We start from the raw sequence: 25,942 nt of genomic DNA on the forward strand, positions 1-25,942 counted from the left end.
TGCTGCATTCACCTGATCTCTTTTTTGATTTGCCCCCCGAACCTCTCGAACACAAGAGAGCAGTTGAGTTTCACCTGGCCGACTCCGGAGAGGGCTCCACCCCATTGTGAACGCTGGAGCTGCAGTCCTCCTGTACTGACCGGTGGTGTGGCCTGCACACACCTTCCCCGGAAAGCCTGGCTCTTCCTTCCTGGTTGAACACACATTCGAGGTCTCTAAAGTTGTCACCAGAGCTTACCGAGGGCGTTAAGTGCCAATAAGGCAGCACAGTTTAATACTGTGAGATACATTTCCCTGGGGCATTGTGGCAGCAGAGGCTCAGTGGGCAGCACACCTGCCTCTGTCAGAAGGTATGTGCTCCAGTCCCACCCCAGAAACCTGTGTTGGAAATCTAGACTGATGCTCCAGTGCAGTGCTAAAGGAGTGCTGCATTGTTCATGGTGCTTCCTCTTCAATGAGACCTTAACCAAGGCGCCACCTGCCCCCGGATGTAAAATCTCACGGTGCTGTTTGAATGTCCTGGTTAATATTTATCCTTCAACCAGCATTGAAAAACAGATTGGAATCGTAGAATATTTACAGCATAGAAAGAGGTCGCTTGGCCCATCGCCTTCGTGCTGGTCAAAACCCCAGCCTGTTCCCACTTCCAGCATTTGGTCCGCAGCCCTGTAAGTTACAGCACCCGAGATGCACATCCGGACATCTTTAAAATGAGTTGAGGGTTTCTGTCTCCACCACCCTTTCAGGTCACTGAGTTCCAGACCCTCGCAACACTCTTGGTGAAAAAGAATTCCTCATCTCCTCTCTAATCCTTCCACCAGTCACTTTGAATCGACGACCCCCCCCCTAGCCACTGACCTTCTCTGCTAAAGTAAATAGACGCTTCCCATCCACTCCATCCGGGGCCCCTCACAATTTTATGCACCTCAATCGAATATCCCCTCCTCGTCCTCTGTTCAAAGGGGAACAGCCCCAGCCTGTCCAGTCGTTATCTGGCATTGTCACACTGCTGTCACAAGGGATACGCGAAGTGGGCGTCACAAATCAGCTGTCACATTTTCCCATATCGCAACAGCGCCTACACTCCGAAAGCACTTCATTGGCTGAAAGGAGCTTTGAGGCCCCCTGTGGTCATGAAAAGGAAGCATAGAAATGTAAGTCCTTCTTTCGCTGTGCAAACATTTAACATATTCGACGGTAAATTTTGGAGAAGTGGACTCTGCTTTCTGCCTGCTCCATTTCTCAACCGAATCAATCGTGTGTCTTCCGGCCTCTTCATTCAGATCAGGGCAGCACGGTAGCATTGTGGATAGCACAATTGCTTCACAGCGCCAGGGTCCCAGGTTCGATTCCCGGCTTGGGTCACTGTCTGTGCGGAGTCTGCACATTCTCCCCGTGTGTGCGTGGGTTTCCTCCGGGTGCTCCATTTTCCTCCCACAGTCCAAAGATGTGCAGGTTAGGTGGATTGGCCATGATAAATTGCCCTTAGTGTCCAAAATTGCCCTTCGTGTTGGGTGGGTTTACTGAGTTATGGGGATAGGGTGTGGGCTTGGGTAGGGTGCTCTTTCCAAGAGCCGGTGCAGACTCGATGGGCCGAATGGCCTCCTTCTGCACTGTAAATTCTATGATCAGGGCCGCAATTCTCCGGCCATCGGGATTCTCTGTTCCCGCCGGGAGCGCAACCCTGCCTGCGGGTTTCCGAGCGGCCTGGGGTGGCTCCAATGGGAAATCCCATGGGAGTAGGGAATCCTGCCGCCAGCGAATGGCGCGCCGCCGTGAAACACGCGGTTGGGGGGGCCGGAGAATCCAGCCCAATATTTCGATCTTTGCCCGACGCCTTCAACAGCTCGTGGCCGATTTACTCCACCTAATTAATCCCCGCGTCCTTACACATGGTGCCTTTCTCTTTCTCGTATTGGGGCATATTTTGTGATCTTGTGTCATAGTTGCTGTCAGTGAACTGACATGTATTTAAAAACTGTTTTCAATGTGTTTCTTTAACAGGGAAATGAGGGGCGACAGGGAGAACCAGGACGGTCTGTAAGTATCAGCGTCACGGGGAGAAAACAGGGCTGAAGAAGGCAGCTCAACCCATCCTACCTGTGCCAGCTCATTGTATCAGCTATCAAACCCGTCCCATCACCTGCTCCTTACCCATGGTCCTGCATGTTTTGCCTCTTCAAGTAGGGGAGGCAGTGGTGTAGTGATATTATCGCTGGACTAGTAATCTAGAGGCCTAGGGTACGGCTCTGGTGGAATTTGAATTCAATTTTTTAAAATCTGGGAATTAAAAGTCTAAAGATGAAGCCATTGTCAGAAAAACCCAACTGGTTCGCTAATGCCCTTTAGGGAAGGAAATCTATCGCCCTCTCCTGGTCTGGCCTGCATGCGACTCCAGATCCACAACACTGTTTCCTCTCTCAGGGATGGGCAATAAACGTTGACCCAGCCAGCGGGGCCCACATCCCGTCAACAAATTTTTAAAAATTATCTTGACTCCCCTTTTGGACATTACTATTGAATCTGCTTCCAACCTATAGCCACTGTGCTGAGGAAAATTCTCCTAATCTTCTGTCTCCTTCTTTATCCAGTGATCAGAAATGTGTGTCCGGCATTGATCTTTTAAATATACAATCTTGCTAAAAATGAGAACACAAGAAGTGGAAGCAGGAGAATCTACACCGCCCGTCGAGCCAGCTCCGCCATTCATCTGACAATGACCTTGGCCTCAACTCCACTTCCCGCCCACTCCACATGTCCTTGATTCCCCGGGAGAAGTAATTCCTCCTCACCTCAGTCCTAAATGATCGACCCCATTATCCTGAGGCTGCGCCCTCGATTTCCTGGCCAGCGGAAACAATCTCTCGGTGTCGAGGGCAGCACGGTGGCGCAGTGGTTAGCACTGCTGCCTCACGGCGCCGAGGTCCTACGTTCGATCACGGCCCTGGGTCACTGTCCGTGTGGAGTTTGCACATTCTCCCCGTGTGTGCGTGGATTTCGCCCCCACAACCCAAAGATGTGCAGGCTAGGTGGATTGACCGCTAAATTGCCCCTGAATTGGTAAAAATGAATTGGGTACATGAATTATTATTTTTTTAAACCAATCTCTCGGTGTCTACCTTCATAGTCTTGCCCATTTCAATGAGATTTCCTCGCATTCTTCTAAACGCCAGAGAATATTGGCTCAGTTTACTCACATACTCATCCCAGGTGATGTACCGCCTCCAATCCAAATATATCCTTTCTTAACTGTGGGGACCAAAACTGGGCGCACTGACCGCGATTCAGAAATATAAAAGCCAAATGGTGTCACCAGCAGGAAAGTGTTTCCCTCAGGCGCTGACGACGCTGCTGAGGGGCTATTCAATGCCACTGAGGAACACATTTGGAGAGGGGTGGGCCTTTCCCCGGCTTTGAGATGGGGGGGGGCCTAGATGAAATGAAATGAAAATCGCTTATTGTCACAAGTAGGCTTCTAATGAAGTTACTGTGAAAAGCCCCTAGTCGCCACATTCCGGCGCCTGTTCAGGGAGGCTGGTACGGGAATTGAACCGTGCTGCTGGCCTGCCTTGGTCTGCTTTCAAAGCCAGTGATTTAGCCCTGTGCTAAACCAGCCTCTAAACCAGATTCGTAGACATGTCCCGCTCCTCAGACATTGGGGTGAAATTTTTAAACGATAAAGCACCTATTTCAGGATAATGTTGCCGAACCACATCCCCCCCCCCCCCCCCCCACCTAATCGCTGGCAAGGCCCCCCCACTCCTACTGCTGGCAAGCCCCACCCACCCACAATCGCTGGCAAGGGCCACCCCACCCTCCAAATCACTGGCAAGTATGCCTCCCCTCAGTCGTTGGCAATGCCCCCCCCTCCCCAAATGAGCGACACCCCACTATGGGCTAGCCAAATGTCCCACCTTCAGGTCCCTCCCCCCTTCAGGACCTCCCTCAGCACCACCTCTCTTCTGCCCTGATTAACACTGCACCCCTGTATGCTCCACCCGATGCCGGTGTTATCTAGTTACATTGTATACCTTGTGTTGCCCTATTATGTATTTTCTTTTCTTTTCTTTTCTTTTCATGTACTTAATGATCTGTTGAGCTGCTCGCAGAAAAATATTTTTCACTGTACCTCGGTACACGTGACAATAAACAAATCCAACCACCCCCAGTCACCCTCTTCAGCCCTCCCCCCTCAGTCTCCCCCTAAAGACCCCCCTTGGAGGTGCCAACGTGGCGCCATGGACTCCAAGGGGGAGCAAAGGGTTGCGGGCCCTCTCTGCACTTACCTCCAGGGTGCCAAGCGAGGTCCTCGAGGGGAGGGGGGGTTCTTGTTCTGGGCTGGAGGGTCATTGCGCGTGCGGTGTTCCGGAAAGATAACAATTTGTTCACTGTTCTTGACAATACACCGTGGTCCTTTGATGCCTTGATGGAATGTTTCAGTGTCTGTACGAAACATTCGACCAATTCCCTTGTTGCAGGGTGGCACAGAGCTGACTTGTGCTGTAGGCCATTTCATTTTACATCGTCTTCGAACTCCTTCGAAGTGAACTGAGTACCATTGTCATTGACGACCTGCTCCGGTCTACCAAACCTTGTGAATATCCGTCCAGCCTCTCAATAGTTTGTTCTGTCATCTTGGATTTCATAATCACTATACACAGCCATTTACAACCTGCATCCACAATCACTAGGGTCATGCGTCCCTCCTCTGGGCTAGCGTACTCTCTGTATATTCTCTGCCATGGCTGTGTTGGCCATTCCCACGGCTGTAATGGTTGCAGTGGTGGAGTGCATAATATCCCGCACCGGTGTTACAGGGTGGGAAGGATTGTCTTTCCCTTGATCCTCGCCGAGGACAAGCTCTCCACTGAGGGCAGGGAAATTCTAGTAACCATTGTGTAAAAGGCCGGCCATAAGGCACTGACCAGAAGAGGAACCCGATAGAGATCTACCGGGCAGCGTTTGTACCGTATTGTAACTAAATCGGTGTATTTTACTCAATGTGGACATCCGGTGCCCTTATTAAAGAGTGTTTCTTAGTTTTTCACAGGACTGACATTGCCCCCTTTCTTTTCAATTTGGGCATCTAATCTTGACCACCAGAAATAACTGTGTGCCAGTTCATTCATCCACACCACACCAGCATGTTCCTCATGCAGTTGGTCAAGAAATTCATTACTCAAGCAAGGCAGGAATAATCCAGGGCACTAAAAAAATAGAGTGCCGATAGATGGCGCTGGGAATGACCCCACTAATCCCGCCCAGAACGGACTCTATTTTGTTTCAGTTAGATCGAGCCAATAGCCTTCATCAAAAGCATCCATGGCACTTGTTTTTCCCACTTTCCAGATACCGGCTCCTGAGGTCTCTACTTCAACCAACTTCCTTCCTTCCAATTCTTTCAGATTTACGGAACAATCAATCCACAATGTGGTTTGACTTTTTCCCGAGTAGTGGCCTGTACAGAGTCGGAAGGCTTCTGAATCCTCCTTCCCACAGCCTGTTTAGCTTTGTGCGAGGTCACTGCAGCCCAGACACTACCCACTTCAACAGCAGCAAATTTTCAAACTGTAGTTATTCATACTCGTGGTTATGTTCTGTTTTTGTTTTAAAACCTTGAAGATCGGCGCCTGTGAGCCCAATCCCTAGAATATTCCTCCACTCTCAACGCCGTCTCAACGGATCGTAATTTTTCGTCAGCAATTTTGTTTTCTTGCCTCAATCCTCGTCGCCCGTTTTCCCTTTTGTTGTCTCTCTGAGTTTGCCACAAAGAGAAAAGGTGTGGAGGCGCCATATACTTGGATTCGTACAAATAGGATGAGAGGTTTTATTCGGAGAAATTGCTCATTCAATCTAAGATGGAGAACTGAAGTCCGCCCAAACACTCTCTGCTTGACGTCACTGCAAATCACGTGACGTCCCGCCGGCAGGGGGTGTATTCTCTGACACACAACAATTATGTTTCTATGATCTGTATGATTGTTGGGTGCTGGCTGTGTTCCTAACTAATTGGTACAAACTGTGATGTTATTGGCCAACTGTCACATCTGAGGAATAAGTTCCAGACCAACACGCATTTCAGCTACAATGACAGCCCACCCTCTGCTTTGAGATTGCGTTAGTAGAAAGTGCATGTGACTTTCTCCACCAACCCTAGCAACGACCACCCGAGTCTGTCCACAAAACAGAAGCAACCTTCTCGTTGCCCTAACTTGATGGTTCTCTCATACCCCCAATAGACCTCCATTGCCACATAAACATTGAAAAGTGGTGACTTGACCAATCGAGCCACCCTTCCTTCATTCTCCTCCACTAATCATTTCATCTCCTAAAGGGAAGTTCTGGATAAACCTTCCAAATACTCAGAGGGGTCAACTTGTTCCCCTTCTTATTTATCCACCTCGATCTCCCACAGTTCAGCATGGACTACTCTCCTCCATACGCAACTGTTTCATTCCACACATCCCATTCTCCAAACGTAACATCACGTGAACCGTATAATCTTCACTTTGCTCCCAGTCAGTAATTTGTTCAACTCCCCTTTTTGAAATGATAAATTGAGACTGATTTTGCTGACTTATAAATTAAGCCTGCCGCATGTTCTCCACCTCATTTTCTGACCCATTCACCCACACTTGCTGCTCATTGTCCCAATACACTGAACTTTAGATGCTTCTATGGCTGTATCACTGAAGGCTCCTCCATCCAATATCCTCTCTCGACCCTTGGTTCCCACCGTTTTGGCCTTTCCTTGTGAGACCCCCTTGGAGAAATTGCGTTCGGGGACGGTGCGGAGAATCCGTTTTGGCACCAACATTCTCCATTCCTGAAAAGTGGGGTACTCTAGGAGAAAGCCGCGCTGATTATTCGCGGCCTCAGGCCGTTGCCTGAGGCTTGCCCCGCGATGCTCCTGCCCCGACCGGCCGGGTACCAGTGTGGGTTACGTGTGCTCACACCGCTCGTGAACTCGGCATGGCGGCTGTGGACTCAGTCCGGGGCCGCCATAGTTATGAGAGGGCCGATCGGCAGGCGGGGCGGGGGGGGGGGGGGGGCTTCATTCGGGGCTGGGGGCACTGTGGGCAGGCGTTCTGGGACGTGTGAGCGGTCGGAGGGGTGCACTACTTTGGTGGTCCAGGTCCGCGGGTTGAGTCCTCCATGGAGCACGGCGCGACCCCCTGCAGGCCGCCGCCATGCGCATGCGTGGCCTCTGACCTGGAAATGCTCAGGGCCATATCGGCAGCTGGAGTTGCGAACTCTACGCTGCCTCCCCGCTAGTCCCTGCAAAACGGGGACTCGGTGGCCATTTTACGCCAGATTTCCTGGCGTAAAAGAACACCGTTATCACTCTGGTGTGGGGACTTAGTCTCTAAAACGGGGAATCCAGTGTTCTCTCAGCATTCGCCCTGTCAAGAACCCTGATGATCTGATATGTTTAAGTAAGACCACCTCTCAATCTTCTAAACTCGAATGGACACAGGCCCAGTCTGGCCAACTTTCTTCTTAACCCCGCCCCCCCCTCCCCGCTCCCCCATCCCAGGTAAGAGGTCGAGTGAACCTCCTCCAAAATGCTTCAAACACATTTTAATCCTTTCCTGAAGTAAGGAGACCAAAGCTGCACACAGTACCCCAATTGTGGTCTCACCAATGCCCTTTCCAACTGTAGCAAAACATTCCTACTTTTATATTGCATTTCCCTTTCAATGAATGAATGCCAACATTGCATTGGCCTTCGGAATCACTTGCTGTACCTGCGTACTAACCATTCCTGATCCGTGAACCAGGACACCCAGATCCCTCTGTACCACTGAGTTCTGCACTCTCTCTCTGTTTAAATAGCATTCTGCTTTTTCTAATCTTCCTGCCAAAGTGGACAAGTTCACATTTACCCACATTATACCCCATCTGCCAAATTTTTGCCCGTCCACTTAGCCCGTCTATATCCCCGTGCAGAATGCTTACGCCCTCTTTACAACTAAATTTGAAGTTTTTCTAACTGTGGCAACTCTTTCATTCCGTTGCAGATCACTGGCCTGTCAGGAAGTAAAGGTGACCAGGTAAGAACAGTCTCTTCTTTCTACGCCTGGCCCTCTCTGGGATTTCCTGTGTCACCTCCGCTCAGATGGTTGGGAATTGGGTGAACGCTGTGCTTTGTAGCTTTTAAACCATATTTTTTATCTTTATTGTAGGGTGAGCGGGGACCCCCAGGGGTCTCAGGCGAGAGGGGAGTGAAGGGAAATCCAGCAGAGAAAGGCAATAAGGTGAGGCCGGAAGTATAGCGAATCAGCTGAGTGCATGAGGAACCGAGGGAGACCACATGAACTCTTGGCACCTTTGCGCTGTATAGAAGATAGGTTATTAGGAGTTGATCATTATCGATTTTTCACGTGCCTCATGGCAACAAATCTTCTTCATGGAGTCCTTCATTTCTCAAAACTCTCACTTGTTTAAGAGGAATGTAAGAAATAAGAACAGGAGTGGACCATTTGGCCGTTCGAGCCTGCACTGCCGTGCAACAAGGTCATGGTTGATCTGACTGTGGCCTGAGCTCCATTTTCCTGTCTGCCCCCCTACTCTTCACTGAGTTGCTAGTCAAAAAAGGTGCCAAACTCAGCCTTGAACCTATTCAGTGACTCAGCTTCCATTAACCTCATGGATAGAGAATTCCAAAGATTTACCACCCTCTGAAAGAAGAAATTCCTTCCCATCTCCGGGAGAACCCAGGCGGGATTCTCCGTCCCGCCAGCCCCGTTTTCCCGCACAGCACGCCCCCGCCGGCAGCGAGATCCTCCGTTCACGGAGCCGGCCAATGGGGTTTCCCATCGTGGACCACTCCAAGCCTTCGGGAAATGCGCGGGCGTGAGTACGCTGTCGGCGATGATCCCGCCGACGGAGAATGCCACAACCCTTATTTTGTAACTGTTTTGAGATTTAAGGTTCAAAAGCTCAGAAGGGCCATTTGCTTAGGTGTAGAGACCAGACAGGCGAAATCTTTGATAAACTGGAGTCGCTGTGAGTTATATGACAGTTCCTGTTGGACATCCGCCTGTTTACATCTCCGCCAACTCCTTCTGATTGGATTAGACACATGTTCCTCGGCGGCTGTGTTAACTCCTGGAATAGTTCAGGTTCCTTCCTGCTGGACCTTGTATCCCGCTGCACTAATACATCACAGAACCAGAGAGAGTGAACAGTGAGGGGTTATTTTCTGTGCTGCTTTCCATCTCAACACGTCTGTGTTTCTTGATGCTTTAAGACTTTGATTACCTTGTCCCTGAAGCTTCCCATCTTGCAGGAATTCCAGGATTTTTTTTTTTCAATTCCTTCATGGGATTTGGGCCTCGCCAACAGCCATTGTCCATTCCTAATTGCTCCTGAAAAAGTGGTGATGAGCTGCCTTCTTGAACCTCTGCAGCCCCTGGTGTAGGTGCACCCACAGTGCTGTTAGGGAGGGAGTTCCAGGATTTGGACCCAGCGACAGTGAAGGAACGGTGATATATTTCCAAATCAGGACAGTGAGTGACTTGGAGGGGAACCTCTAGGTGGTGGTGTTCCCAGGTATCTGCTGCTCTTGTCCTTCTAGATGGTGGTGGTCGTGGGTTTGGAAGGTGCTGCCGAAGGAGCCTTGGTGAGTTCCTGCGGTGCATCTTGTAGATGGGACACACAGCTGCCACTGTGCGTCGGTGATAGAGGGATTGAATGTTTGTGGATAGGGGAGAAATCAAGTGGGCTGCTTTGTCCTGGCACACCTTCATCACAGCACACTGGTTGTTTAAAGTCTCTGGTTTACAGCTGCTAATGGTCTTCCTTGCAGAATCACTCATTCAGGGTCCTTGTCGTTTGGAAAGAGAATTCAGTACTCACAGGCAGCCGGCTTTCCGGAGAGATGCTCTCCTCTCCGGCGGGAATCCAGCCCTAATTCTCTTGGCACAGATGCTGCCTGAACTGCTTCCTGTAATTCCTCATTTTATTTCAAGTTTCCAGTTTCTGGAGTATGTCATTGTCGATTAGCCTTTTCTTTATGTCTGGAGTGTTTTACAATATTGATGAGGTTTGCTTTTTACAGGGTGAAACTGGATATGGCATCCCAGGGCAACCAGGACCCAAAGGAGACCCAGGTGACAGAGTAAGTCTTCAATCTCCCCTTCTCAAAAAATAATTGACGGTGGAACCATTTAGCAGCGAATTAGTCCTTTCTGCCCTTTGTGTCCGTGCCAGCTCTTTGAAGAACCATCTCATTTGTCCAACACCCTCTGCTATTTCCCAATCTCCTTGTCATTTTTCCATTTTTAAGTACTTCTGCGATTCACTTTCGAAGATTGAATGTCCTTCCATCACTCTTTAAGGCAATGCATTGTAGGTCCCAACAACCCACTGAGTAAAAAACATTCTCCTCATGTCACCTCTGGTTAGAGACATAGAGGCATACAGCACAGAAACAGGCCCTTCGGCCAATCATGTCTATGCTGACCGTCAAATGCCAATCTGTACGAATCGTATTTAGAAGCACTTGGTCCACAGCCTACTGTGCTGTGGCGATTTTAAGTGCTAGTCCAGACGCTCAGGTCCCCTCTAAACTATCCCCCCCCCGCCCCCCCCACTCCGCAACAACTTCAGACTGTGAACTCTCTCCTCCACCTTCACCCCATTTTTATCTCCATTTAAAAAAAAAATTTAGAGTGCCCAATTCATTTTTTCCAATGAAGGGGCAATTTAGCGCAGCCAATCCACCTACTCTGCTCATCTTTGGGTTGTGGGGGCGAAACCCACGCAGACACGGGGAGAATGTGCAAACTTCGCGCGGACAGTGACCCAGAGCCGGGATCGAACCTGGGTCCTCGGCACCGTGAGGCAGCAGGGCTAACCCACTGCGCCACCGTGCTGCCCGCGAAAGAAGCAGTTCGAGTCCGTATGAATCTTCTTCAGAGCTTTTGCATTCAATCTGTACCCTTCCAGTTACAACTCTCCCGCCTCTGGTAACAGCTTCACCCCAGCTACTCAAACAATATCCTTCACACTTTTGAATACCTTGATCGAATCCCATGTAGTAGGGTTCACCCTGCCATAAGACCATAAGATACAGGAGCAGAATTAGGCCATTGGACTCTTCGAGTCTGCTCCGCCATTCGATCATGGCTCATGTATTCCTCATCCCCATTCTCATGCCTTCTCCCTGTAACCCCTGATCCCCTTAATAATGAAGAATTTCCCTTATTGATCATGAATTCTCCTTATTAACCAAGAACACCAGGGGCGAGATTCTCCGACCCCCCGCCGGGTTGGAGAATCGCCGGGGGCTGGCGTGAATTCCGCCCCGCCGGTTGCCGAATTCTCCGGCACCGGATATTCGACGGGGGCGGGAATCGCGCCGCGCCGATTGGCGCCCCCCCCCCCCCCCCCGGCGATTCTCCGGCCCTGATGGGCCAAAGTCCTGCTGCTGGAATGCCTGTCCCGCCGGCGTGGATTAAACCACCTCTCTTACCTGCGGGACAAGGCAGCGCGGGCGGGCTCCGGGGTCTTGGGGGGGGCGCGGGGTAATCTGACCCCGGGGGGTGCCCCCACGGTGGCCTGGCCCGCGATCGGGGCCCACCGATCCGCGGGCAGGCCTGTGCCGTGGGGGCACTCTTTTCCTTCCGCCTTCGCCACGGTCTCCACCATGGCGGAGGCGGAAGAGACTCCCTCCACTGCGCATGCGCGGGGATGCCGTGAGCAGCCGCTGACACTCCCGTGCATGCGCCGCCCGGCATTGTCATTTCCCCGCCAGCTGGCGGGGCGGAAATTAGTCCGGCGCGGGCCTAGCCCCTCAAGGTTAGGCCTCGGCCGGTCAAGGGGCGGAGGATTCCGCACCTTTGGGGCGGCGCGATGCCGGGCTGATTTGCGCCGTTTTTGGCGCCGGTCGGCAGACATCGCGCCAATTACGGAGAATTTCGCCCCAGATTTGTGCTTGAGTCATTGGAAAAATACCTTTGGCTCACCTACTGCCTCCTGCTGGGTAACCTCCCAGACGCAGCTCCCCACCGCTTTGCCAGCATCTCCGCCTTGCAACCAAGTAAAAATGTTAATCAGTATCTCGGATCACCACAACCTTTCATCTTGGAACAAAAAGGGAGAGATTCCAGCACAACCCAAAACAGCCTGATACCGACAACACCCTTCTGTGTTTCAGGAAACTCTACCCATTGCGGTTGTGAAGCCAGCTGTAATTGTGTCCAGGTGTTAACATTTGGCACTTCCCCTTCCGATGTGACTCTCTCTTTGATCCAAAAATTAAACCACACAGGTTTACAGTCAGACTAGGCCATGACTCCTTTTGTTCAACCTACATTCAAAGACACAGTCCCAGGCTATGATAATCTTATCAATCAAAGGATATAATCCCAAAAAATTATAATCCGATAAATTTCAAATTTGTAGCAATAGATGTAAGATTTAAATTTAGACAGAGGCCAGCAGAAGCCTCTTTGCGCAGAGAATTCTGAGGGTGTGGAATTCATTTCCAGCGTTAGTGGTTGGGGCAGAAACTGTGTCAAGCATTCAGGATCAGATTAGAAAGAAGATGAAGAAAAACATTTGAAGGGATGTCGGAAAAGTGGGACCGGATTCTCTCAGCCCGGGGCCGGGCCGGAGAATCCCCGCGACCGGTGCGAATCGCGCCATGCTGCCCCCACGCCGGCATGCGATTCTTGCCGCCATTGGTGCTGCCGTGGTTTGCGCGGCGCCGGTTGGGGGCCACTCTACGCGGCTGGCCCGCCAATTCACTGCCCGGGATGGGCTGAGCGGCCGTCGTAAAAACCCCAAATCCCGCCAGCGCCGTCTACACCTGCTGTCAGCCGGCAGGAACATGACGTGGAAGGGTCGGGGGGCAGTCTGTGGGGGAGGGGGGGGTCCAACCCCAGGTGGGGCCTCCGATGTGGCCTGGCCCGCGATCGGGGCCCACCGATCGGCGGGCCGGCCTCTCTGGCTGGCGGCCTCCTTTCTTCCGCGCCGGCCCCTGTAGCCCTTCGCCATGGGTTGCGTTGGGGCCGGCGCGTTGAAGGGGGCCACTACGCATGCGCGGGTTGGCGCCGGTGACACTGCGCGTGCGCTGGCCCCGTGGCGCTCAGTTCACGCCAGGACCAGCAACTGGAGCGGCGCGGGCCCTCCAGTGCAGTGCTGGCCCCCTCTAGGGGCCAGAATAGCAGATCCTGAGGCCGTGTTGATGCCGTCGAGAAACACGACAGCGTTTCCAATTGCGTCAACGCTTAGCTTCAGGATCACAGAATCCCATCCCTGATGTTGTGATGAGAACCATCCCTCCCTTTAATGTCTCTTCATTCTGCACTGCGGGTTCCCTTAAGGTTGTGTGGGGTTCACGTGCGCACATCTTAAAGGAACCACTGATGGTGCTTTGTTCCCTGTGTGCCACATTCCAGATTCATGTGTGGCGAAGAGAGAAGGTTGATTGGAAACGTTTGCTTGTATGGCGGAGAAACAGCATCGCGAGGTAGATGGGCCAAATGGCCCGCTTCTGTGATGCAACATCTGCATCTCTGTAAGGGCGATACCCCATAGGTGGGTGATGTATTTATTGGTCCACAGCTGGAGCCACCAAAACTAACCTCTCTGTGTCTCGTTTTAGGGGAATATTGGGCTTTCCGGGAGACCAGGAGAAAAGGTGAGGGATATTCCGCGGCAACAGAAGGCGCGCCTGGCTCAAATTTACTCAGCTTTTGGACGGGGTAAATGGTGACCAATGACTGCTTGTGTTGCAGGGTGATCGGGGAGCAAGTGGAGAGAAAGGCGAGCCTGGTAAAACAGGACCAGCTGGGCTAAGTGGATCCCGAGGGAAAGAGGTGAAGTTCTTCCTGCTCTTGATTCATTTAGTTTGGTACTAAATCCATTTGAAGACATTCCCTCCATTCAGAACCTGGTGATGATTTTCCAGCTGTTTTATAAGTAGTACGGAAGAAGGGTGTGGCAGTGAAGTCGTTCTCTTCCTGGACTATTGTTGTAGATAGTGGCCAGAGCTTTATGTATTCTTGGTGCACCCTTCACCAATCTCCCCTCCAAGCTGAAACATCAGGTCTGAGCCCCCCCTCTGCGTGGCCGGGATGCTCCAACCTTATCACACGGCTGTCTGGCCATTAATTGGCTCAGGAGGAGATTTATGCCTCCTATCTGGGAGGAGATTCCACCAATCAAATACTCGGCAGTTCCCTGATCCCGACAGCGCCACCAGGAGTGTTGGCCGCTGCTGGGACTGCAGCCGGTCCCCAGCGAAGAACGTCACTGCAGCCAGATAACAATGTAGGTGGGAGAGGTGTTCCAGGGCCCTGTGAGGCCGTGGGGGGTGGGGGGGTGGTTGGGCCCTGCCATTGGGAGGACCAGGGATATGTAGATGTGGCTTGAACTGGAAGACAGTGTGGACAGACTGAAACAAGCTTCAGTACGGGACTGCACCAGTGAAACGTGAGAACCCAATGATTTTTCCATTTCTTTACTAGGGCGAAAAGGGGAATAAAGGCGATGGAGGGATACGGGTAACGTCACTTTTTTACTGAATTTTTCTGGAGTTCTCAATCGCACATTTTTCTGATTTCAAGTCACATAATAACCAACTTGCTGTGTTTTTTCCAGGGAGAGACTGGATTGCCAGGCCGGACAGGGGAGAGAGGACTTCAAGTAATACCTATAGATGTTCTCTAATTGAGTGTACGATGGCTTTATCTCCAAGGCAAAAACCTAAACCCTTTCCTGGGATGTAGATGTTATTGGCTGGGCCAGCATTTATTACCCATCACTAATTTCCCTTGAGCTGAGTTGGCTTGCTGCCCCATTTCAGAGCGGGGCAGTTTGGAGTCAAACACATTGCAGTAGGCCTGGTGTCATGGGTCGGGCAGATTGGATACGGGTGAGTCAAGATTCAAAGTAATCTGGTTGACTCTTGACTGCCCCCTGTAATGGCCTCGTAAGCCACATCGTTGTCCTCAAGAATGTAGCTCATCACCATCTTCTCAATGGGCAGTTAGAAATGGACTTTAAATGCGGGTGTTCCCAATGCCGTGAATGAATAAAAAAGCATTCCTGGTGTGACCTGGCCCCAGTTAAAATGCCCCCATTTTCCTTATAGTTTCAAGCAAAGATATTTGGGAATGAAGTCAGTGGCCACATGTTTCCAGTTCGTCCCACACAGGGCAGGCTAAAATGCAGGGAACCAACTCTCTTCATTCCGCCCCAACCTTCTTCTTGAGTTCTCTGCCGGAGGCAAGTCCAGCCCACGGCACCGCCGCAATCTCCACCGTAGGTCGGGGCGGGAGGCAAGACCCAAATTCACCTCAGCCGGAACGCGAGGCGAAACCTCATGCTGTTGGCGCTAACATGCTCCATACTGGCTGTCACCACGGTCAACTGAGCCAAGCCAGTTTCCCGCAGGAAACCACCTTGCGTTGTCCGTTCATAGAGGTTGGATTCATTCCACTTCACAGTCCAAAATAGAATCCCACTTTGGGAGGGCCAATTGGAGCTGGAGCCATTTTTTCCATGAATTTCTATTTTAAAATTCAACTTTTCCACAAAGTAATTGTGTTTAAAGGTGATCTCCTGGTTTCAGGGGTTCTCCGGAAACGACGGCCGACCTGGAGCAAAGGGCGACGCTGGCGAATCGGGCCAATCAGGAAGAGATGTGAGTCCCAGCGGCACGACATTGAGTTTAGTCTGGATTGGGTGCGCTTTACCTCCGGGTCAAAGTTCACCAGAAATGCAGTTGTTCCATTAGAGCTATAATTTAATTGATTTTCTTTTCCAATTATCCTTCAGGGGATCAGGGGTCCTGCAGGCTTCAAAGGAGACCAAGGCGATAAAGTAAGTGTGTGCCCAATGTTGAAACGGAAGGTGCCAGAGAAAGGCAGCTGCAGGAAGATTGCTGAGACAAAGGATGCGCTTGGAAGTCTGAATTAAAACCAGAAAATATGGGAAATTCATGACAAGGGGCGGGATTTACCAACGCCGGGTCGGGGGATCGCCGGGGGCGGGGCGCGAATCACGCGACGCCGCTCCGATGCCGGCCCGCATGTTCTCCGGCGATTGGAGAATCGGCGGCAGCCGCACCGGCACGGTCGCCGCGGCGCAGGTCGGGGGATGCTCAATGCAGCCCCCCTCCTGCCGATTCCCCGCGCTCAACGGGCTGAGTGCCCGGCGAGTTCGGCCGAGTCCACTGGCGTCGTTTGTGTGTGGTCCTACCCGGCGGGGTCTCGGCGATCATGCGGCGGGGGCCATCCTGGTTGGGGGGGGGGGGGCCGACTCCTGGGGCCTCCACGGTGGCCAGGCCCGCGATCGGGGCCTACCGATCGGCGGACGGACTACATTGCGGGGAAGGCCTACGGTCCTCCACGTCGGGCCCCTGTAGGGCTCCGCCATGTTGCCCGGGGGGCCGGCGCGGAGAAGGCAACCCACGCGCGGACTCGCGACGGCCATTCTGCCGCCCGTATCGCCAGCTGGAGCTGCGTGAAGCGCTCCAGAGCTGTGCTGGCCCCCTGTGCGGCGCAGGATCGCTGCTCCTAGGGGCAAGATGACGGCGTATATAAAACGCTCCGGCGTTTACGACGGCGCCAACACAGCCCCAGGATCGGAGAATCCCGCCCAAGGTTCTTCCTGATCCAAAGAGTCGAAGGCAGGATAACATTGCAGTGTAAGCCCCTTCTCTGATACTGGTAGATCAGCAACATCTTCACTGAACTGAATGACCTCGCTCACCCTCCTCCTGCAACCCAGTCTTTCTTTTAATGTCCTGTTTTCTTCAACCCCAAATACTTTCCCTCTTCTGGCTTCAATTCTGAAGAAATTTGAAGTGCGGACAAACCATCCTGCTTTCTCCTGCTGGTTCTCTGTTTTATATCAGTTGGAAGCAAGTACTCACTGTAGTTCTTCGACAAATCACAGTGAACAGACTTCTACAGGGATCTGAGCGGTGAGTCAGTGGTTAGCACTGCTGCCTCACGGCGCCAGGGTCCCGGGTTCAATTCCGGCCTTGGGTCGCCGTCTGTATGGAGTCTGCACCTTCTCCCCGTGTGTGCGTGGGTTTCCTCCGGGTGCTCCGGTTTCCACCCACACTCCGATGTTGTGCAGGTTAGGTGGATTGGCCATGTTAAGTTGCCCCTTGGTGTGTTGTAGGGGTTACAAGGATAGGGCGGGGGGAGTGCTCTTTCGGAGGGTCGGCGCAGACTCGATGGGCCGAACGGCCTCCTTCTGCAGCGCAGGGATTCTGTGGTTCCATGCTTTGTGCCTCTGATGTCAGCAAAGCCATTGTGGGGGAGGTGCTGGGAGGCAATCAGTCCCTTCACCTGAGGGGGAAATCCAAACAGTGTTATATCGCACTGCTCTCCTGTGCACTTCCTCAAGCAACTACGCTAGCAGTAAATCTACTTCACTGACACACTGCTGTCAGTTAGGGATAAGGTGAGATACAATAATGTTGACCCTACCTCCCCAAATCCGAACTTCATCAACCCCAACTCCCTCCAAACCCAGGGGAAGCGTATAATTGCAAGACGAGGGACATTGTTTTGAGTTGGCAGCGTTCAGACTCCAATTCAGCGGAATGATACCAGTGTTTGGAGGGTTCAATACTGCGGGGAGGTGGAAAAATCTGACTTGTATCCCTTGATTTTAGACAGTCGAAAGGAGATCTCATCATGGTGTTTTCAACGGTGAAGAGGTTTGATTGGGCCGCTGACAGGGAAACAGGTTTCCTTTTGTGGGAGACACCAGATCGCAGGGGGCTTGATTTAAAATCACAGTTAGGCCCATTCGGGGTGAAACCGGGAAGCGCTTTTTCACACAGAGGGTATTGGGAATAAGGGGATGGGTATCCCAAAGAGTAAACAGAGGGTAGGGCGGTGGGAGGGGGGGGGACATTTCCATCTCTGCATTAATGGATTTTTGGTGGGTAAAGTCATCGGGGATAGGCATCAAAAACAGGACAGTGGAGTCGGGGTCCAGGTCAACCATGATCTAGTGGAGCGGATTAGAGCGGCTGGCCGTTCTCAAGCTCCAAAGAGTTTGGTTTTGTTGGAAGGAATTGACTGCTTTAGGTCTCAGCACAGATTCCTGAGAAGCAAAGCAGCTGAGGTGCTTCACAGCCCCAGGGTCCCAGGTTCGATTCCCGGCTTGGGTCACTGTCTGTGCGGAGTCTGCACGTTCTCCCCGTGTGTGCGTGGGTTTCCTCCGGGTGTTCCGGTTTCCTCCCACAGTCCAAAGATGCGTAGGTTTGGTGGATTGGCCATGATAAATTGCCCTTAGTGTCCAAAATTGCCCTTAGTGTTGGGTGGGGTTACGGGGATGGAGTGGAGGTGTGGACCTTGGGTAGGGTGCTCTTTCCAAGAGCCGGTGCAGACTCGATGGGCCGAATGGCCTCCTTCTGCACTGTAAATTCTATGATAAGACATCTATGAATCTTGCTGCCGGGCCTAATGACGTTTTCCAGCACTTTCTGTTTTAATATGGACGGCTTGACTCGCCAGAAGGTCTTTGTTCAAGGGGCCTGCCTATTGCTTGAACCCATTGCCTCAATTATGGCAATAGCACACAAGAAATAGGAGCAAGGATATGCCAGACGGCCCATCAAACCTGCTATTCAATGTGATCATGGCTGATCTTAGGCTCAATCCCATTTCCCCACCTTCCCCCATGTCTCTTAATTCCCCGGGAGACCAAAAATCTGTCTGACCCGCCATTAAATTCCATGATGGAACATCCACAACCTTCAGGGATAAAGAATTCCAAGATCCTCAGCCCTATGAGTGAAGTAATTTCTCTTCATCTCCCTCCTCAGTTATGGGAGGTTGGACCCGTTTCATTAAGAGGGGAAAATTGACTTAAACGTCGCGTCACATTCATATCACAAGACTGCCTTCCCGGCCTGGCCCCCAGCGACACCACGAAGAGGAACCTGTTGTCCAATTTAACCGCCCCTTCTCGCTGAAGGAAGGTACACGGATAGTGTGGAAAATGTCGGGAATGTGCTAATGTAATCTTTTGTTCCTTATCCAGGGAGCAGCGGGACCTCCGGGACCTCCAGGGCCTCCAGGAAAACTGGTAAATAAGCAAGTTTCAACACATTTGCAAGATGTTGTGTACCGCTGAATTTGAGTTGGGTGTGTACTGGTTAAATGAGAAGGAAATAATTTCTAGCATTTATGTGACACCTCGCACATCCACGGAATGTCCCAAATTGTTCTACTGCCAATGAAATACCTTTGAAATTTGGTTATTGTTGTAATGTAAGAAGCTCAAGTCAATTTGGGCACAGCAGGCTCCCACAAACAGCAATGTGATAATGGTCCGATACGCCTGGGGAGGAGGGGAGAGAGGATTGAGGGTCTTGATGGAGAGGCCGGGGCACAGAGTACCTGGGTTGGAGGGGGGCGGATGGTTGTGACTGGGGATGGACAGATTTTGGGGGGGTGGGGGTTGGCAGGAGTGGGGTACCTGATTCGGAAAGAAAGCTGTTGAGGGAAGCACTCCCCCTCCCCCCAACTTGCCACCCAAGGTCGGAGGAGGGTCACTTTCAACGCCATCCTCCACTCCTGAACTCCTCGCGCCAGCCTGAAAATTGAGTCAGGGAAGTAGTCTTTGGATGCCCGCTTAAGGACTTCCATTTGGTTAAGGGCGAGCAGGTGAGCCTAGATCTCGCCCGTTGCACCATAAGATTGGGCAGGTGATGCACGATCAATCACTACTGAAGCGAGATTGTAGTCCAATTGAAGGCCTTAATGAACAAGTAGTTACCCCAGCAGCTCCGGTATAGAATGACTGCTGTGGGTGAAACACAGACTCTTATGCTCCGTCTGCTGGGCGGAACCAGCAGGCAGGTTCTACCACTCATACTACAGTATAAGGTACATCCCACCTAGGTACCGCGATACCCCATATATAGCCTACCACAGCAGGTTAAAGTGGGCAAGAGGTTTTGTTCATCACAGCACCCCCCAACCACCTTATCATTCTGCTCCTTGGTTTCAAAAGCATGGGGGACATGCAGAGCTAAGTTGTGTTTCACTTTTGTAGGAGTAAGCTAAGGAAACCAGACTGTTCACCAGAGAATGGGAGATGAAAGCAGATTCCTTAGTCGCAGAAACTGGTTGTGCAGCGTAGAAGGTGATTGTTTGCCTGTCTGCCCTGTTGGCAGTAGGTGACAGATATACAGTGGCTCCAGGTATTAGGGAAGGGGAAAAATACCCTCTTCAACAAATGGACCATAAAGAAAATTGACAAGACCAACAAGAGGCAATCCACAGTGCGTCGGTTCTATCACCTAAAGGGGCAAAATTAAGTATTCAGTTGAGAGCCTTGAGTAGAAGGCAAGGAACAAAATGGTTCCCACGGTGTGATTCCAAGTTGCCAGCGCCTTTGCAGTTGTGAGACACGACTCCTAGACAATGATTACTGCAACAAATAAGAATGGAAATGGCCATCATAACACCAGGGAACTTTACCACGACGTTTAGACTGTCCATTCGAATGCTGTTTATTGAGCGAGTTATTAAAACTGGCTGGCACCCTGATCAGGAATCCGATTGGATATATAAATGTTCATCTGCTCTCTCTTTGCAGCTGGATACAGAGGACAGAATGCCAGGCGTTAAAGGAGAAAAGGTACCTGTTGCTATTTTCAACAATTCTTGTTGCCAAGAAATAGGATTTCAGTGATTCAGCATTCCTACGATTAGAGGATTATAATCAATGAAGGGAACAGTAAGTTTATTGGAAAAAACCTTTTACCTGTCCTGAGGTAATGAGGTCCTCAGTTGCTTGCATCACAAGAGGATCCTAAAACTTCTTTGTTGTTGTCTCTCAGTTGCAATGCCTGGCTCCTTTTGCCACTGGACCATTAATCCTGAGGCCCAGGCTCATATTTTGGGGACAAGGGTTCAAATCCCACCATGGCGGCACAGGGGCACAGTGGTTAGCACTGCTGCCTCAACAGCGCCAGGGACCCGGGTTCAATTCCGGCCTTGTGTGACCGTCTGTGTAGAGTTCGCACTTTCTCCCCGTGTCGGCGTGGATTTCCTCCGGGTGCTCCGGTTTTCTTCCACAGTCCAAAGCTGTGAAGGTTAGGTGAATTGGCCAATCTAAATTTGCCCTTAGTGTCCCTTTAGTACAGGTTCGGTGGGGCTACGGGGATAGAAGGGGGGAGTGAGCCGAGGTGGGGTGCTCTTTTGGAGGGTCGGTGCAGACCCGATGGGCCGAATGGCCTTCTTCTGCACTGTAGCGTGGCCTTCTTCTCCACTGTAGGGGCTGGTTTAGCACACTGGGCTAAATCGCTGGCTTTTAAAGCAGACCAAGGCAGGCCAGCAGCACGGTTCAATTCCCATACCAGCCTCCCTGAACAGGCGCTGGAATGTGGCGACTAGGGGCTTTTCACAGTAACTTCATTGAAGCCTACTTGTGATAATAAGCGATTTTCATTTTCATTTCATTGTAGGGATTCTATGGAATTTAAATTCAGTAAAAATCTGCAATTGAAAGTCTCAGTTAAGGTGACCATGGAACTATCATCAACTGATGTAAAAACCCATCTGGTTCACAAAAGCCCTTTCGGAAGAGAAATCTGCCATCCCTACCTAACCCGCATGTGACTCCAGACCCACAGCAATGTGGTTGACCCGTAACTGCCCTCTGAAATGGCCCAGCATCCGGCTCCCTGTCTTTCTTTAAACTGTGGGATACACATCCAGTTGTCTGGGAGGTACCCACAAAGCTGAATCTTCCAGCCTGTCCCTCAATCTCTTTACTGCAACCCGTAGAGAAACAGGGGTTTCCTGTCCTGCTCCCCACTTTACCTCAACCAGGAGGGTAAAGGGGATCCATATTCCTTGAACAATACACGCAAGCTTTCCTCTTTCCCAGCTCAGTTGGTCCCTGTCCACACCTGGAGTGCTGATCAAACGCACATGATGCATTCGGCAAAACCCAGAGTAGAGTGAAGAACAAAGAAATGGTACGCCTTCCTTTAACCCCTCTGTGTACACGTGTTCAAATACCTCTGGCAATCAGGGATTGGTCGTACCCGGCCTGGTCATCTCTGGGAGTGGTCAAAGGGTGATGTTACCCCCCTCATGGACAGAGTCCCTAACAGCTGTTTCAAAATGCCCTTTTTGGTTGTTACCCCCACAGAGGCCTTTGCATGCCACACTGCTGATAAGCATTGCCCAGGTGCATTTCCGCCCTGTTTCAAGGTTTCTCACTCCCCTGACCGCGATGATAATCTATGAAATCAGAAGGAGTTTCAAGATTTCTTTAATGATAGTCGTCTTGCCAGTGTTTTGATAATCATAGGTGTTCGTAACACTGGTATGTTTCCTGACCTCTTATAATTACAAGCTCTTGGTCTTTTTATTGCTTTTATCTTGCCTTAAGAATACACTGCACAGGACATTTCTCACTGAATTCAGTTTAAGTGCTTAAGCACGAGTGAACTGGCAATTACTGTTTTTTGCTCACTTAACCCTTGCATTCCCACTAAATAGCAAATTCAACAGTGACCAATTTGACTCAATCCTGTCTGCCTGAGGTATATTCTCACAGCATAACAGGCATAAATATAGTCAAAAAATATAGTCAGGCGGCTGGACAGCTGGTTCGTGATGCCAAGCGAGGCCGGCAGCGCGGGTTCAATACCCGCACCGGCTGAGGTTACCCGCCTTCTAAACCTTGCACCTTGCCTGAGGTGTGGTGGCCCTCAGGTTAAATCACCATCGGTCAGCTCTCCCCCTCAAAGGGGAAAGCAGCCTATGGTCATCTCGGACTGTGGCGACTTTACCTTGCTTATTGATGCACTATCAATTACGACGAGACGAGAGTAGAGAGTAATCGTGGCTTTATTACGCAGAGATGTGGAGCCTCCCGCAGCTGCTGCCGAAATGGCTGCAGTTTGGAGAGCACACACATTTATACTCCGTCTACTGGGCGGAGCCAGCAGGCAGGGATCTACCCCCGTGCCTGTAGTACAGGGGCCTTACCATAATACCCTTGTATGCAGTATATACAATACAACAGTGGTGACTACCACACTTATGTAATAGGCTGCCATTCAAAGACAAAAAAACATTGTAATTACATGTATGCATTTTGTACAAAACAGTTAGAAGTTGCAGCCCAGCTGAGTTGAACAGGAGACATTTGACGATGTCACTTTTAACCTCTCGACGTTTATTTGGTTTTATTTTCTAGGGTGACCCTGGCAAACCGGGGGAGTCTGGACTGAGTGGGCTCAGAGGAGAGGCTGGTCTCCCAGGTCCAGTCGGTAGTCGAGTAAGTTTGAAACTCACATTTTTTTTCTGAATGTATAGCCGCACTCGTCAGAACTTTGTTGGAATATAATGTACCGAATAATGAACTCAGCCGATTATGCATTGCAAAGTATGAGTTGGGCTTTAACCTTGGGCACAATCTACTGGCCGTGTCACGTGCGAACAGGAAGGCGGCCAATAGATACCGGGAGAAGCATCCTGCGGGCTTCCCCGCAGCCAATACGCCTCGTGAGATTTACCCATTCTGCCCATCGAGTGTGCTCCTCCATTCAATCATGGCTGATATGTGTCTCATCCCCATTCTCCTGTCTTCTCCCCAGAACCCCTGATCCCTTATTAATCAAGAACCTATCGATCTCTGTCTTAAAGTCATTCAATGATTTGGCCTCCACAGCCTTCTGCGGCAAACAGTTCCCCAGATTCACCACCTTCTGGCTGAAGAAATTCCTCTTCATCTCAGTTTTAAAGGATCGTCCCTTCAGTCAGAAGCTGTGGCCTCGGGTTCTAGTTTTTCCGGCTAGTGGAAACATCCTCTCCATGTCCACTCTATCCAGGCCTCATAGTATCCTGTAAGTTTCAATGAGATCAGCCCTCATCCTTCTGAACTCCATTGAGTACAGACCCAGAATCCTCAACCGTTCCTCTCATTAGGGGACAATCCCCTCACCCCAGGGATTAGTGAACATTCACTGTACCGCCCCCAGTGTAAGTATATCCTTCCTTAAACATGGAGATCAAAACTGCACACAGTATTCCAGATGCATTCTCACAAAAAACATATAAACCATTGCCAGGCTTCTTTACTCTTCTACTCTAACCCACTTGCAATAAAGGCCAACATGCCATTTGCCTTCCGAGTTGCTTGCTGCATCTGCACGTTGGCCAAGCTAAATTGCCCTTAGTGTCCAAAATTGCCCTTAGTGCTGGGTGGGGTTACTGGGTAATGGGGATAGGGTGGAGGTGTGGACTTGGGTAGGGTGCTCTTTCCAAGAGCCGGTGCAGACTCGATGGGCCGAATGGCCTCCTTCTGCTCTGTAAATTCTATGTATGCAAGTTAACTTTCCGCATTCCTTGGATGAGGAAACCCAACTCCCTTTGCACATAGAACACAGAACATACAGTGCAGAAGGAGTCCATTCGGCCCATCGAGTCTGCACCGACCCACTTAAGCCCTCACTTCCACCCTAGTCATGTAACCCAATAACCCCTCCTAATCCTTTTGGTCACGAAGGGCAATTTATCATGGCCAATCCACCAAACCTGCACGTCTTTGGACTGTGGGAGGAAACCGGAGCACCCGGAGGAAACCCACGCAGACACAGGGAAAATGTGCAAACACCGGACAGACAGTGACCCAGCGGAGAATTAAACCTGGGACCCTGGCGCTCTGAAGCCACAGTGCTAACCACTTGTGCTACAGTGCCACCCACATCATCACTTAAAAAGTTTTCCATCTTTTAAAAAGATATTCGGCCTTCTTATTTTTTTGACCGAAGTGATTAACTTCACATTTCCCAATATTACACTCCAACTGCCACCTTCTTACCAATCATTTAACCTGGCTTTGCAGCCCCTCTGTGTCCTCCCCACAGCTTACCTTCCCACCGAGTTTGTGTCAGCAGCAAACTTTGCTACGTTACTCTCTGTCTCGTCACCTAAGTCATTAATATGGATTGCAAATGTTAGTTGAATTAGTCGAATTTGGGTGACAATTTGTATGTTCAATTGAGGAGCTTTCTTGTGTTCTGCCATCTATTGTGAACCTGCTGAAGCTGATTTGGGAGTTCGAAGAGTAGAGCTCAATTCTTGTGTACTAAATGTGCTTTCTCTCCTCAATGTTGCTTGATGGACACGGGTGACAAAAAGAAATCTGTTTTACAATGTGACTCTGCATTAATTTTTTCACTCTTATTATTGTGACAGGGTTTGGACGGTCAAAGAGGTCCCCCAGGGCCACAAGTAAGTTCCTTGCTGTATTTATTTCTATTGTGTGCCCATTCTCTCCTATCCCCAGTTGTGTAGGAGAAGATACAGCTGCACGTCAGAGCCCTTAATAGAGCAGAGGTTTTTTAACAGTGGGAGGAATGCACCCATGCCCCTACCGACGGCTTCAATGGTGGGGGTAGAATTTGGCGGGAGGCCCAAAAAATTGGTTTTACGCCAGCGTGAATTTTCCATGGGGTTTTCCGCTGGCGCGCGCTATGGGGAATCAGGAAATCCACTGGAGGCCGGCATGAAAATGATTTGCATTCTACGAATGGGATGGTGATGAAGACCAGACCGGGATCTTCCACCCGCGCCTGATTCTCCGCAGCACCAGTGGGAAAATACGCTGATGCAAAACACGTCTGGGACGTGTGCGGATTTCGGGACTTAACCGAACAATGCCTGGGGCTACCTTCAGAGTTCTGGATGGAGGCTGATGCCAACCCTGGACCCCAGAGCATCGTAGTAGTGGGTGGGGAGGGGGGGGGGGGGGGGGGGGGGGGACGGCGGGGGAGTATGCATAGTTGGATCTTCCAGATTCAGTGTAAACGAGGAGGCCTACCTTCCAGCATCAGAATGTTCCCGGAGAGCCATCTTCGTTTTCAGGGCGTCCATCTTCTTTCTTCAATAGTGGGTCAGTGAAGTTGGGCCTCTTTTCAATCTGGTGCCCG

General features: G+C 50.9%; 1 protein-coding gene across 3 annotated transcripts in view; it reads left to right on the forward strand.

Annotated features, from left to right (window-relative positions):
• col7a1 (collagen, type VII, alpha 1) overlaps positions 1 to 25,942 on the forward strand; it is a 404,499-nt gene that overhangs the window by 229,630 nt on the left and 148,927 nt on the right. For all 3 annotated transcript variants that reach the window (XM_072473023.1, XM_072473021.1, XM_072473022.1), the window contains exons 50-63: positions 2,005 to 2,040; positions 8,022 to 8,054; positions 8,187 to 8,258; positions 10,064 to 10,123; positions 13,616 to 13,651; positions 13,749 to 13,829; positions 14,481 to 14,516; positions 14,614 to 14,658; positions 15,587 to 15,658; positions 15,793 to 15,837; positions 19,024 to 19,068; positions 20,587 to 20,628; positions 23,206 to 23,286; positions 25,209 to 25,244. In XM_072473023.1, coding sequence (XP_072329124.1) covers positions 2,005 to 2,040; positions 8,022 to 8,054; positions 8,187 to 8,258; positions 10,064 to 10,123; positions 13,616 to 13,651; positions 13,749 to 13,829; positions 14,481 to 14,516; positions 14,614 to 14,658; positions 15,587 to 15,658; positions 15,793 to 15,837; positions 19,024 to 19,068; positions 20,587 to 20,628; positions 23,206 to 23,286; positions 25,209 to 25,244 — 720 coding nt within the window. The remainder of the gene's footprint in view (positions 1 to 2,004; positions 2,041 to 8,021; positions 8,055 to 8,186; positions 8,259 to 10,063; positions 10,124 to 13,615; positions 13,652 to 13,748; positions 13,830 to 14,480; positions 14,517 to 14,613; positions 14,659 to 15,586; positions 15,659 to 15,792; positions 15,838 to 19,023; positions 19,069 to 20,586; positions 20,629 to 23,205; positions 23,287 to 25,208; positions 25,245 to 25,942) is intronic.

The sequence above is a fragment of the Scyliorhinus torazame genome, chromosome 13, assembly GCF_047496885.1.
Source record: "Scyliorhinus torazame isolate Kashiwa2021f chromosome 13, sScyTor2.1, whole genome shotgun sequence".
NCBI lineage: Eukaryota > Metazoa > Chordata > Chondrichthyes > Carcharhiniformes > Scyliorhinidae > Scyliorhinus > Scyliorhinus torazame.